Source organism: Tinamus guttatus, unplaced genomic scaffold, assembly GCF_059628265.1.
Source record: "Tinamus guttatus ecotype Peru unplaced genomic scaffold, ASM5962826v1 Tinamus_guttatus_pri_ptg001708l, whole genome shotgun sequence".
NCBI lineage: Eukaryota > Metazoa > Chordata > Aves > Tinamiformes > Tinamidae > Tinamus > Tinamus guttatus.
Window position 1 is genome coordinate 1 of NW_028290242.1, and position 13,997 is coordinate 13,997.

The 13,997-nt window shown below is 58.3% G+C and overlaps 1 protein-coding gene across 1 annotated transcript; it reads left to right on the forward strand.

Annotated features, from left to right (window-relative positions):
• Positions 1–609: 609 nt before the first annotated feature.
• Positions 610–13,658, forward strand: KIFC1 (kinesin family member C1; the record flags this gene model as incomplete). Its single annotated transcript, XM_088539457.1, has 16 exons — positions 610–691; positions 786–882; positions 973–1,014; positions 1,097–1,159; positions 1,241–1,303; positions 1,388–1,450; positions 1,532–1,583; positions 1,676–1,843; positions 1,918–2,223; positions 2,289–2,462; positions 3,911–4,099; positions 7,101–7,239; positions 7,310–7,449; positions 7,526–7,599; positions 9,991–10,066; positions 13,599–13,658. Coding segments are annotated over 16 exons (1,773 nt in total), but the record flags the coding sequence as incomplete, so codon positions are not given.
• Positions 13,659–13,997: the final 339 nt, after the last annotated feature.

Here is a 13,997-nt window from a genome sequence, read left to right on the forward strand (position 1 = left end):
CTCCCCCTTTTCCCTCCCCCTTTTCCCTCCCCCTTTTCCCTCCCCCTTTTCCCTCCCCCTTTTCCTCCCCCTTTTCCCTCCCCCTTTTCCTCCCCCTTTTCCCTCCCCCTTTTCCCTCCCCCTTTTCCCTCCCCTTTTCCCTCCCTCTTTTCCCTCCCTCTTTTCCCTCCCTCTTTTCCCTCCCTCTTTTCCCTCCCTCTTTTCCCCCCTTTTCCCTCCCTCTTTTCCCTCCCTCTTTTCCCTCCCTCTTTTCCCCCTTTTCCCTCCCTCTTTTCCCTCCCTCTTTTCCCCCCTTTTCCCTCCCTCTTTTCCCTCCCTCTTTTCCCCCCTTTTCCCTCCCTCTTTTCCCCCCCTCTTTTCCCCCCTTTTCCCTCCCTCTTGTCCCCCCCTCTTTTCCCCCCTTTTCCCTCCCTCTTGTCCCCCCCTCTTTTCCCCCCTTTTCCCTCCCTCTTGTCCCCCTTTTCCCTCCCTCTTGTCCCCCTTTTCCTCCCTCTTGTCCCCTCCCCCTTTTCCCTCCTCCTCTTGTCCCCCTTTTCCCCCGTTTCCCCCCCGATTTCCCCCATTTCCGCCCCCTTTTTCCCCCCTTTTCCCCCCGTTTTCCCGGTTCAGGAGCTCCCCGCCGAGCCCCCGGCCTCCCCCAGAGGGGCCAAAAAACCCCCGGGCAAGAAAACACCGGGCAAGAAACCACCGGGTAAGAACCCCCCATGTCCCCCCGGTGTCCCCCGATGTCCCCCCATGTCCCCCGGTGTCCCCCGATGTCCCCATGTCCCCCCATGTCCCCCCAGCGGCGCCGGCGCCCCCCAAGAAGCGGCCGCCGTGGGACCTCAAGGGCCAAGTGAGCGACCTGGCGGCCAACAACCGCGACCTGCGGCAGCGCGCGGGGTAACTACAGCCGCCCGCCGCCTGTCCCCGGCGCCCGCCCGCCGCCTGTTGCTCGTCCTCACCGCCGGTTGTTTCCCTTCCCGCCCGCAGCGCCCTCCAACAGGAGCTGGAAGAGCGCGACGGGCGCCTGGGGTAACTACAGCCGCCCCCTCCGCCTGTTGCTCCACCCTGGCCGCCTGTTGGCTTGAGCGGCTGTTGTTTCCCCCGCCTGTAGCGTCCTCCAACGGGAGCTGGAAGAGCGTGAGCGGAGCCTGCGCGAGCGAGATGAGCGCGTGGGGTAACTACAGTTGCCCTCCGCCTGTTGCTTCCACCCCGGCCGCCTGTTGTCTTCACCGGCTGTTGTTCCCTCCGCCTGTAGCACCCTCCAACAGGAGCTGGAAGAGCGCGAGCGGAGCCTGCGGGAGCGCAATGAGCGCGTGGGGTAACAACAACCACCGCCCCTCCGCCTGTTCCTTTGTCCCGCCCGCCTGTTGGCCTGACGGGGTGTTGTTTCCTCCGCCTGTAGCACGCTTGAACAGGAGCTAGAGCAGCGCGAGCGGAGCCTGCAGGAGCGCAACGAGCGCGTGGGGTAACAACAGGCGCCCCTCCGCCTGTCGCTTCACGCCGTCCGCCTGTTGGCCTGAGCGGCTGTTGTTTCCTCCACCTGTAGCGTGCTTGAACAGGAGCTGGAACAGTGCAGCGCCGCCCTGCACAGCTCACAGGTGGGCACACAGCGCGCAGCGGGTGACGGCAACACCCGTCCGGGTGACAGCAACAGCCGTCCAGGTGTCGCTCACACCCTCGCCCGCCCCAGGAGGAGCTCCGGCGCGCACAGGCGGCGCTGGCAAGCAGCGAACAGGCGGTGGCGGAGCTACAGGCGACGGCGGCGGCGCAACAGCGGGAGCTGCGGCTGTGCGCGGAGCGGCTGCACGCGCTGGAGCTGGAGCGGCGCCGCCTGCACAACGACGTGCAGGAGCTCAAGGTGGGTGACGGCAACACCCCGCCGGCGGCGACCCCGCGCCGGCACCGCCGCTCACCCCCGCCGCCTGTCGCCAGGGCAACATCCGGGTGTTCTGCCGCGTGCGGCCGCCGCTGGCCGCGGAACGCCAGAGCCTGGAGCACCTGTGTTTCACCCCGAGCGACCCCCGGGCGCTGGCGCTGTGCCGCGCCGAGGAGGTGAGCGACCGCCGGCAACACCCGCGCGCCGCCGCCTGTCCCCCCGCGCTGACGCCGTCCGCCTGTCGGCAGCCCCGCACCGGCGGCGAGCGCGGCGCCGTGCGCTACGACTTCCGCTTCGACCGCGTCTTCCCGCCCGGCGCCTCCCAGCGCGACGTCTTCGAGGAGGTGGCGCTGCTGGTGCAGGTGACACCCGCGCTCCCCGCGCCTCCGCCTGTCGCCCTACCGCCTGTAACCGCCTGTACCCACAGTCGGCGCTCGACGGCTACCACGTGTGCATCTTCGCCTACGGCCAGACGGGCAGCGGCAAAACCTACACGATGGAGGGGCCGCCGGGCGCCGGCGCCGACGCCGCCGGCCTCATCCCGCGCGCCGTGGGGCTGCTGTTCGCCCGCGCGCGCGACCTGGCGCTGCACGGCTGGCAGGTCACACAAACACCCCTTCTCCCCCTTTTTCCCCCCCTTTTACCCCTTTTCCCCCCCCTTTTACCCCTTTTCCCCCCCCTTTTACCCCTTTTTCCCCCCCCTTTTACCCCTTTTTCCCCCCCCCTTTTACCCCTTTTTCCCCCCCCTTTTACCCCTTTTTCCCCCCCTTTTACCCCTTTTTCCCCCCCCTTTTACCCCTTTTTCCCCCCCCTTTTACCCCTTTTTCCCCCCCCTTTTACCCCTTTTTCCCCCCCCCTTTTACCCCTTTTTTCCCCCCCCTTTTACCCCTTTTTTCCCCCCCTTTTACCCCTTTTTTCCCCCCCCTTTTACCCCTTTTTTCCCCCCCCTTTTTCCCCCCTCCTTCCCCCCTCTTCCCCCTCCTTTTCTTCCCCCCATTCCCCTCCCTTCCACCCCCCGTTCCCAGGTGGTTCCCCCCGGTTCCCGGGTGTTTTTACCCCCCGTTCCCGGGTGTTTTTACCCCCGTTCCCGGGTGTTTCTCCCCGTTCCCCACCCCGTTCCCAGGTGTTATTACCCCCGTTCACCCCTGTTCCTGGGTGTTTTTACCCCCGTTCCCGGGTGTTTCTCCCCTGTTCCCCACCCCGTTCCCGGCTGTTTTTACCCCCGTTCCCGGGTGTTTCTCCCCTGTTCCCCACCCCGTTCCCGGGTGTTATTACCACCATTCCCGGGTGTTTTTACCCCCGTTTCCCCCCATTCCTGGGTGTTTCTCCCCCATTCCCCCCCCGTTCCCGGGTGTTTCTCCCTCGTTCCCGGGTGTTTTTTACCCCCGTTCCCAGGTGTTTCTCCCTGTTCCCCCCCGTTCCCGGGTGTTTCTCCCTCGTTCCCGGGTGTTTTTACCCCCGTTCCCAGGTGTTTCTCCCCATTCCCCCCTGTTCCCGAGTGTTTTTACCCCCATTCCCAGGTGTTTCTCCCCCGTTCCCCCCCGTTCCCGGCTGTTTTTACCCTATTCCCAGCCGCTTCTCCCCAATTCCCCCCCTTTCCCGGGTGTTTCTCCCTCGTTCCCGAGTGTTTTTACCCCCGTTCCCAGGTGTTTCTCCCTGTTCCCCTCCCGTTCCCAGGTGTTTTTACCCCCGTTCCCGGGTGTTTCTCCCCCGTTCCCAGGTGTTTTTACCCCCGTTCCCGGGTGTTTCTCCCCAATTCCCCCCCGTTCCCAGGTGTTTCTCCCTCCTTCCCGGGTGTTTTTACCCCCGTTCCCGGATGTTTCTCCCCGTTCTCCCCCGTTCCCGGGTGTTTTTACCCCCGTTCCCGGGTGTTTTTACCCCCATTCCCAGGTGTTTCTCCCCGTTCCCCCCCCGTTCCTGGGTGTTTCCCCCCTATTCCCCGGTGTTTTTACCCCCGTTCCCGGCCGTTTCTCCCCAATTCCCCCCCGTTCCCGCTGTTCCCCCCCCCATCCTCACCCTCCTCCGCCTGTTGTCCGCCTGTTCCCCCAGTACACCTTCACCGCCAGCTTCCTGGAGATCTACAACGAGGCCCTGCGGGACCTGCTGGCCCCGGGTGGCCCCGGCGGTGGCCCCGGTGGCCCCGGTGGCCCCGAGCTCGAGATCCGCCGCGTCAGCGCCGCCTCCGAGGAGCTGCACGTCCCCAACCTGCGCCGCGTCCCCGTGGCCACCGAGGAGGAGGTGGCGCCCCCAAAACCGCCCGTTTTCGCCCCAAAATCCACCCCCCTGGGGCTCCGGCCCCCTGTTTGGCCCCCAAATCCCCCCTTTTCACCCCAAAATCCCCCTGTGGCTCCTCCCGCTGCCCCCGGGGTTCCCCTTGCTCTGAGGCTCCTGTTCGGTTCCAAGGGGGGGACGTTGTCCCCTGGGTGTCCCCTGGTGTCCCTTGATGCCACCTGGTGTCCCTTAGTGTCCCCAGGTGTCCCTTGGCCCATCCAAACCACCCCTGAAGGGGCCCATCCCACCCCTTTGACCCCCCCTTTCCTTCCATGAGAGCTGACGCTACCCCCCGCCATATCCCCCCCCGTGTCCCCTGGGTGTCCCCTAGTGTCCCTTGATGTCACTTAGTGTCCCGTGATGTCCCCAGGTGTCCCTTGATCCATCCCAAACACTCCTGAGGGGCCCATCCCACCCCCTCGAGCTCCCCTTTCCCCCCCACGAGCGCTGACGTTGTCCCCCCCCATGTCTCCCCTGGGTGTCCCCTGGTGTCCCTTCATGCCACCTGGTGTCCCTTAGTGTCCCCGGGTGTCCTTGATCCATCCAAAACACCCTCCAGGGGCCCATCCCGCCCCCTCGACCTCCCCCAAACCTCCCCTTTTCCCGCCATGAGAGCTGGCATTGTCCCCTCGTGTCCCCTGGGTGTCCCTTAGTGTCCCATGATGTCCCCTGATGTCCCCTGGTGTCCCTCGATCCATCGAAAACACCCCCGAGGGGCCCATCCCACCCCCTTTCCCCCCACAAGCACTGACGCTGTCCTCCCTGTGTCCCCCTATGTCACCTGGGTGTCCCTGGGTGTCCCCTAGTGTCCCTTGATGCCACCTGGTGTCCCTTAGTGTCCCCAAGTGTCCTTCGATCCATCCAAAACACCCCCCGGGGGCCCATCCCGCCCCCTTGAGCCCCCCTTTCCTTCCCACTGTGTCCCCTGCGTGTCCCCTAGTGTCCCTTGATGCCACCTGGTGTCCCTTAGTGTCCCCAGATGTCCCTTGATCCATCCAAACCACCCCTGAGGGGCCCATCCCACCCCTTTGACCCCCCCTTTCCTTCCATGAGAGCTGACATTGTCCCCCCCCATGTCCTCCCGTGTCCCCTGGGTGTCCCCTAGTGTCCCTCGATGTCCCCTGATGTCCCTTAGTATCCCCGGGTGTCCCTCAGTCCATCCAAACCACCCCCAGGGACCCATCCTGCCCCCTCGAGCTCCCCTTCCCCCCCACGAGCGCTGACGCTGTCCCCCGTGTCTCCCCCCCGTGTCCCTGGGTGTCCCCTAGTGTCCCTCGATGTCCCTTAGTGTCCCATGATATCCCCAGGTGTCCCTTGATCCATCCCAAACACCCCTGAGGGGCCCATCCCACCCCCTCGAGCTCCCCTTTCCCCCCCACGAGCGCTGACGTTGTCCCCCCCCATGTCCCCTGGGTGTCCCCTAGTGTCCCTTGATGCCACCTGGGTGTCCCTTAGTGTCCCCAGGTGTCCCTCAATCCATCCAAAATGCCCCCCGGGGACCCATCCTGCCCCCTCGAGCTCCCCTTTCCCCCCATGAGAGCTGACACTGTCCCCCCACCATGTCCCCTGTGTCCCTTGGGTGTCCCCTAGTGTCCCTTGATGCCACCTGGGTGTCCCTTAGTGTCCCCAGGTGTCCCTTGAACCATCCAAAACGCCCCCGGGGGCCCATCCAGCCCCCTCGAGCTCCCCTTTCCCCCCACGAGCGCTGACGCTGTCCCCCTCCCCGTGTCCCCTTGTCCCCCCCCGTGTCGCCTTGTCCCCTCCCCGTGTCCCCTGGGTGTCCCCTAGTGTCCCTTGATGCCACCTGGGTGTCCCTTAGTGTCCCCAGGTGTCCCTTGAACCATCCAAAACGCCCCCGGGGGACCCATCCTGCCCCCTCGAGCTCACCTTTCTCCCCATGAGAGCTGACGCTGTCCCCCCCATGTCCCCTGTGTCCCTTGGGTGTCCCCTAGTGTCCCTTGATGCCACCTGGTGTCCCTTAGTGTCCCCGGGTGTCCCTTGAACCATCCAAAACGCCCCCGGGGGCCCATCCCACCCCTTTGACCCCCCCTTTCCTTCCATGAGAGCTGACGTTGTCCCCCCCCCATGCCCACCCCGTGTCCCCTGGGTGTCCCCTAGTGTCCCTTGATGCCACCTGGGTGTCCCTTAGTGTCCCCAGGTGTCCCTCAATCCATCCAAAATGCTCCCCGGGGACCCATCCTGCCCCCTTGAGCTCCCCTTTCCCCCCACAAGCGCTGACGCTGTCCCCCCCCATGTCCCCCATGTCCCCCGGGTGTCCCCTAGTGTCCCTCGATGTCCCTTAGTGTCCCATGATATCCCCAGGTGTCCCTTGATCCATCCCAAACACCCCTGAGGGGCCCATCCCACCCCCTTGAGCTCCCCTTTCCCCCCACGAGCGCTGACGTTGTCCCCCGCCATGTCCCCCCTGGGTGTCCCCTAGTGTCCCTTGATGCCACCTGGGTGTCCCTTAGTGTCCCCAGGTGTCCCTCAATCCATCCAAAATGCCCCCTGGGGACCCATCCTGCCCCATCGAGCTCCCCTTTCTCCCCACGAGCGCTGACGCTGTCCCCCACCCCGTGTCCCCTTGTCCCCCCCCATGTCCCCTGGGTGTCCCCTAGTGTCCCTTGATGCCACCTGGTGTCCCTTAGTGTCCCTGGGTGTCCCTTGAACCATCCAAAACGCCCCCGGGGGCCCATCCCACCCCTTTGACCCCCCTTTCCTTCCATGAGAGCTGACGTTGTCCCCCCCCCATGTCCCCTGTGTCCCTTGGGTGTCCCCTAGTGTCCCTTGATGCCACCTGGTGTCCCTTAGTGTCCCTGGGTATCCCTTGAACCATCCAAAACGCCCCCGGGGGCCCATCCCGCCCCCTCGAGCTCCCCCAAACCTCCCCTTTCCCCCCACGAGCGCTGACGCTGTCCCCCCCATGTCCCCCCCCCGTGTCCCCCCCGTGTCCCCGGTGTCCCCGCAGGTGCTGGCACTGCTGCGGGCGGCGCAGGGCCAGCGCGCGGTGGCCCGCACGGCGCTCAACGCGCGCTCCTCGCGCGGCCACAGCGTCTTCCAGCTGCGCGTGGAGGGCGCCCACGGCGCCCGCGGCACCCGCTGCGCCGGTGAGTGACACCCCTGGGGACACCCGGCACATGGGGTGACACCGCGGAGGTGACACGCGCGTCCCCGCAGCCGTCCTCAGCCTGGTGGACCTGGCGGGCAGCGAGCGGCTGCACAAGTCGCTGGCCACGGGCGAGCGGCTGCGCGAGGCGCAGAGCATCAACGCCAGCCTCTCGGCGCTGGCCCTCGTCATCCTGGCGCTCTGCAACAAGGTAGGGGACACCGGGGACACTGGGGACGCGTCGGCGTCACCGCGGGGCGCCCGTGTCACCCGCCGCGTCCCCGCAGGAGCCGCACGTCCCCTACCGCAACAGCAAACTGACCTACCTGCTGCAGAACTCGCTGGGCGGCAGCGCCAAGATGTGAGTGGCACCTCCCCTGGTGTCACCTCCCCCCTGGTGTCACCTCCCCTAGTGTCAACTCCCCCCCCCCCCCAGTGTCACCTCCCATTGTCACCTCCCCCCTGGTGGCACCCCCCCCCAGTGTCACCCCTGGTGTCACCTCCCCTAGTGTCAACTCCCCCCCCCCCCGGTGTCACCCCCCATTGTCACCTCCCTCCTGGTGTCACCCCCCAGTGTCACCTCCCCTAGTGTCAATGTCCTCCGCCGGTGTCACCTCCCCGCTGGTGTCACCCCCCAGTGTCACCCCTGGTGGCACCTCCCCTAGCGCCCCCCCCCCCCACCGGTGTCACCTCCCCCCTGGTGTCACCTCCCCTTGTCACCTCCCCCCTGGTGTCACCTCCCCTAGTGTCAACTCCCCCCCCCGCCGTGTCACCCCCCATTGTCACCTCCCTCCTGGTGTCACCCCCCAGTGTCACCTCCCCTAGTGTCAATGTCCTCCGCCGGTGTCACCTCCCCGCTGGTGTCACCTCCCCTTGTCACCCCTGGTGGCACCTCCCCTAGTGTCACCTCCCCCCACCGGTGTCACCTCCCCCCTGGTGTCACCTCCCCTTGTCACCTCCCATTGTCACCTCCCCCCTGGTGGCACCCCCCCCAGTGTCACCCCTGGTGTCACCTCCCCTAGTGTCAATGTCTCTCCCCACCACAGTGTCACTTCCCATTGTCACCTCCCCCCGGTGGCACCCCCCGGTGGCACCCCCCATTGTCACCACTGGTGTCACCTCCCCTAGTGTCAATATCCTCCCCTGGTGTCACCTCCCCTTGTCACCTCCCCTTGTCACCTCCCCCCTGGTGGCACCCCCCCCAGTGTCACCCCTGGTGTCACCTCCCCTAGTGTCAACTCCCCCCCCCCCCGTGTCACCCCCCATTGTCACCTCCCCCCGGTGTCACCCCCCAGTGTCACCCCTGGTGGCACCTCACCTAGTGTCACCTCCCCCCACCGGTGTCACCTCCCCCCTGGTGTCACCTCCCCTTGTCACCTCCCATTGTCACCTCCCCCCTGGTGGCACCCCCCCCAGTGTCACCCCTGGTGTCACCTCCCCTAGTGTCAATGTCTCTCCCCACCACAGTGTCACTTCCCATTGTCACCTCCCCCCGGTGGCACCCCCCGGTGGCACCCCCCATTGTCACCACTGGTGTCACCTCCCCTAGTGTCAATATCCTCCCCTGGTGTCACCTCCCCTTGTCACCTCCCATTGTCACCTCCCCCCTGGTGGCACCCCCCCCAGTGTCACCCCTGGTGTCACCTCCCCTAGTGTAAACTCCCCCCCCCCCCCGTGTCACCCCCCATTGTCACCTCTCCCCGGTGTCACCCCCCAGTGTCACCCCTGGTGGCACCTCCCCTAGTGTCACCTCCCCCCACCGGTGTCACCTCCCCCCTGGTGTCACCTCCCCTTGTCACCTCCCATTGTCACCTCCCCCCTGGTGGCACCCCCCAGTGTCACCCCTGGTGTCACCTCCCCTAGTGTCAATATCCTCCCCTGGTGTCACCTCCCCTTGTCACCTCCCATTGTCACCCCCCCCGGTGTCACTCCCCCAGTGTCACCTCCCCTAGTGGCCACCCCCCATTGTCACCTCCCCCCGGTGTCACCCCCCAGTGTCACCCCTGGTGTCACCTCCCCTAGTGTCAACCCCCTCCCCCCCCCGGTGTCACTTCCCATTGTCACCTCCCATTGTCACCCCTCCTCTAGTGTCAACCCCCCCCGGTGTCACCCCTAGTGTCAACCTCCCCATGTCACCCCTGCAGTGTCACCTCCCCTAGTGTCAATGTCACCTCCCCTAGTGTCACCTCCCCTAGTGTCACCTCCCATTGTCACCCCCCCCGGTGTCACTCCCCCAGTGTCACCTCCACTAGTGGCAACCCCCCCCCCGGTGTCACCCCCCATTGTCACCTCCCCTCTGGTGTCACCCCCAGTGTCACCCCTGGTGTCACCCCCCCCAGTGTCAATGCCCCCCCCCGGTGTCACCTCCCATTGTCACCCCTCCTAGTGTCAACCCTGCCCCCACAGTGTTACTCCCCGCTCCGGTGTCACCCCTTGTGTCACCTCCCCGCTGTCACCCTGCCATTGTCACCCCCCGATGTCACCCCCAGTGTCATCTCCCATTGTCACCCCCGCCCACAGTGTTCCTCCCCGCCGGTGTCACCTCCCCGCTGTCACCCTGCCGTTGTCACCCCTGGTGTCACCTTCCCATTGTCCCCCCTGTTGTCACCCCGCCAGTGTGTCCCCCACCCCGTTGTCACCCTCGTCACCCCCCTGGTGTCACTCCCCGTTATCACCCCTGTTGTCACCCCCGCCGGTGTCACCCCTCCGGTGTCACCCCGCCGGTGTCACCGCGCTGTCCCCGTGTCCCCAGGCTCATGTTCGTCAACATTTCGCCGCTCGAGGACGACTTCGCCGAGTCGCTCAACTCGCTGCGCTTCGCCAGCAAGGTGGGACCTATGGGCCCTATAGGCACCTATGGGGCGTGGGCAACCTATAGAACATATAGGGCACCCCATAATACCATATAGATTTAATATGGCCAGCAAGGTGAGACCTGTGGGCCCTATAGGCACCTATGGGACGTGGGGGACCTATAGAACATATAGGGCACCCCATAATATCATATAGATTTAATATCGCCAGCAAGGTGGGACCTATGGGCCCTATAGGCACCTATGGGGCGTGGGGGACCTATAGAACACATAGACTATATCATATAGGTTTAATATGACCAGCAAGGTGGGACATATAGACCCTACAGGCACCTATGGGGCGTGGGGGACCTATAGAACATATAGGATAGCCCATAATATCATATAGATTTAATATAGCCAGCAAGGTGAGACCTATGGGTCCTATAGGCACCTATGGCGACCTATAGAACATGTAGGATATATCATACAGATTTAATATTGGCAGCAAGGTGGGACCTATGGACCCTATAGGCACCTATGGGGCGTGGGCAACCTATAGAACATATAGGGCACCCCATAATACCATATAGATTTAATATTGCCAGCAAGGTGAGACCTATGGGCCCTATAGGCACCTATGGGGCGTGGGGGACCTATAGAACATATAGGGCACCCCATAATATCATATAGATTTAACATTGCCAGCAAGGTGAGACCTATGGGCCCTATAGGCACCTATGGGGTGTGGGCAACCTATAGAACACATAGACTATATCATATAGGTTTAATATGACCAGCAAGGTGGGACATATAGACCCTACAGGCACCTATGGGGCGTGGGGGACCTACAGAACATATAGGGCACCCCATAATATCATATAGATTCAATATAGCCAGCAAGGTGGGACCTATGGACCCTATAGGCACCTATGGAGCGTGGGCGACCTATAGAATATATAGGATACACCATAATATCATATAGATTTAATATGGCCAGCAAGGTGGGATCTATGGGCCCTATAGGCACCTATGGGGCGTGGGCGACCTATAGAACATATAGGACACCCCATAATATCATATAGATTTAATATGGCCAGCAAGGGGGGGACCTATGGGCCCTATAGGCACCTATGGAGTGTGGGCGACCTATAGAATGTATAGGATACACCATAATATCATATAGATTTAATATGGCCAGCAAGGTGGGACCTATGGGCCCTATAGGCACCTATGGGGCGTGGGCGACCTATAGAACATATAGGATAGCCCATAATATCATATAGATTTAATATTGCCAGCAAGGTGGGATCTATGGACCCTATAGGCACCTATGGAGCGTGGGCGACCTCTAGAACATATAGGACACCTCATGGTATCATATAGATTTAATATCGCCAGCAAGAAGGGACCTATGGACCCTATAGGCACCTATGGAGCGTGGGCAACATATATAACATATAGAATATAATGTAACAGAATATAATACAGTGTAATGTAGACACCATATAAATATAACAGCACATTTATAGGTAGAAATGTTATGTAGATTTAATATCATATATATAAGTATAAATATGACATATACAAATATAACTGTCACATATGTAATATGTGATACTAGATCTATATAACGTTTCTGCCTATAGATGTGACATCGTATCTATATAACAACTACATCACAGATATAAATATATACATACAATATCGCACATATAGATGGGAGTGTTGTACAGATATAATATTGAATGTATTATATCTATATAGGGTGTTGGCATATGTTATGTATATACCACATTCATATTTATTGTATTTATATACATAATGTATATTGTATAATATATGTGTTTTATACATATACATGGTTGTATATACTTAGATATATACACTACAACACAAATGTACATTATATAATATATAATATTACATAACACATTACATTTATAAACTATAGTATAAAATAGTTATAATATAGCGTAATACATAGTGTGTAACCATATACATAAGAACCACGTTACTATATATAATATACATAAGAACCACATTACTATATATAATATAGCATAATACAAATACATATAAAGTATCACATATATGGATATAATGCTTATATAAATACAATATTACCTATATTATATTTATATATTGTGTTTATACATGTTGTATCTGTATATATCATACTTGTATTTGTTGTATTTACATACATAATATTATATATTTTTATAATATATAATTCGATATATTACATCATACCCATATATACACATGTATACATATATACACTGAAATACATGAATATATGTTATGTAATGTTTTAGATATATGTATACATGTATGTATAATATGCATACGTATTTTATACATATACATGTATAATGTGTATATATATGTGTGTATATAATTTGTAATAAATAACATTATATATCATATAAAACATATTACTCTATATCGTTAGATATATATTATATAGGAACTATAATCATATCGTATGCATAATATCTAATAACTTAGCATACAGAATGTATTATAAATACATACAGATATATTATCAGATGCATTGATATAAATATAATATTACATATAATATATACATATTATATTTGTACATATTATATCTGTATACATCATTCATACTTACTGTATTTATATATGTAATTTACAGTATACTTGTAACATATATTTCATATATCATATCATACAGATACATATATATATACATGTACATATATACACCTGCATACAGTAAAATATATAACCGTATAGTATATGATATAGTTTATAGATAACATATTTTGTGTCATAAAATATAAAGGGTAATATATAATTATATATTATAATATATAGTATGTATAATCATATGCACAGAATTTACAGTATGCTATTATATATTGCAGGTAGAACATATATAATTATATATGAGTGTGTAATATATAATTATATATTATTAATATGCAATTATTACACATATAAACAAACACATATATACACACATATACATATATTATAACACAGTATAGTACCCATAGACACGCATATAGATACATGATATTCAATTACATACAATATGTCGAGTATATGCACACACGTATATGTACATATACAGATAGTATATATGTGTATTAAATACATATATAGTATATAGGGCCTATATATAGGGCAAGGGGACATATGGAGGGACAGGAGGGATATATAGGGGAGAGACATATGGGGGGACATATGGAGGATGTATAGATGGGGAATATAGGTAAAGGGACATATGGGATGGGGGGTGTATATATTATTTATATATAAATATATGGGGTGAAGGGGAATAGAGAGGGTCTATAGGTTCGGGGGGGTGGGGGCTGCTGGGGGGGGTTGTTTTTGGGGGGAAACGGGGGGGTTTTGGGTCCAGAGTGGGGTGTTTGGGGAGGGGGGAGATCGTGGGGGGGTCAGGGGGGTATTGGGGGTCAAGGAGGGTATTTGGGGGTTAGGGGGGTATTTGGTGGTTAATGGGGGTATTTGGGGGTCAGGGGGTTAAGGGGGTATTTGGGGGTGCGGGGGGGCTCCTGACCCCCCCTCGTTGCAGGTGAACGAGTGCGTGGTGGGCACGGCCCAGGCCCACCGGAAGTAGCTGCTTTTACGACCCCCACCCCCCCTATATATGTTTTTATTCGGCGACTTTTCGGCTTTTTTATGCGCTCAATAAAGGTTACGCGCATGGGGCCGGGTGCTAAGGACTGAGCCGCGGCGGCCGCCGTAACGCCGGACATGGCGGCTCGCAGCGGCCGTACGGCAACATGGCGGCGCCTGGCTGTACGGCACGGGTCGCTTTCGGCGCTGGGTGGGGGGAGCTAAGCGAAAGGAGGGAGGGGGCAACTTCCGCTTCCGGCAGCGCGTACAGCGCACGGGGAGGGTAGGTCGTGCACATGTGCGCCGCCATGCTGCCGTACGGGGCACAGCCAATCAGCGCGCGCCACCTCATCCG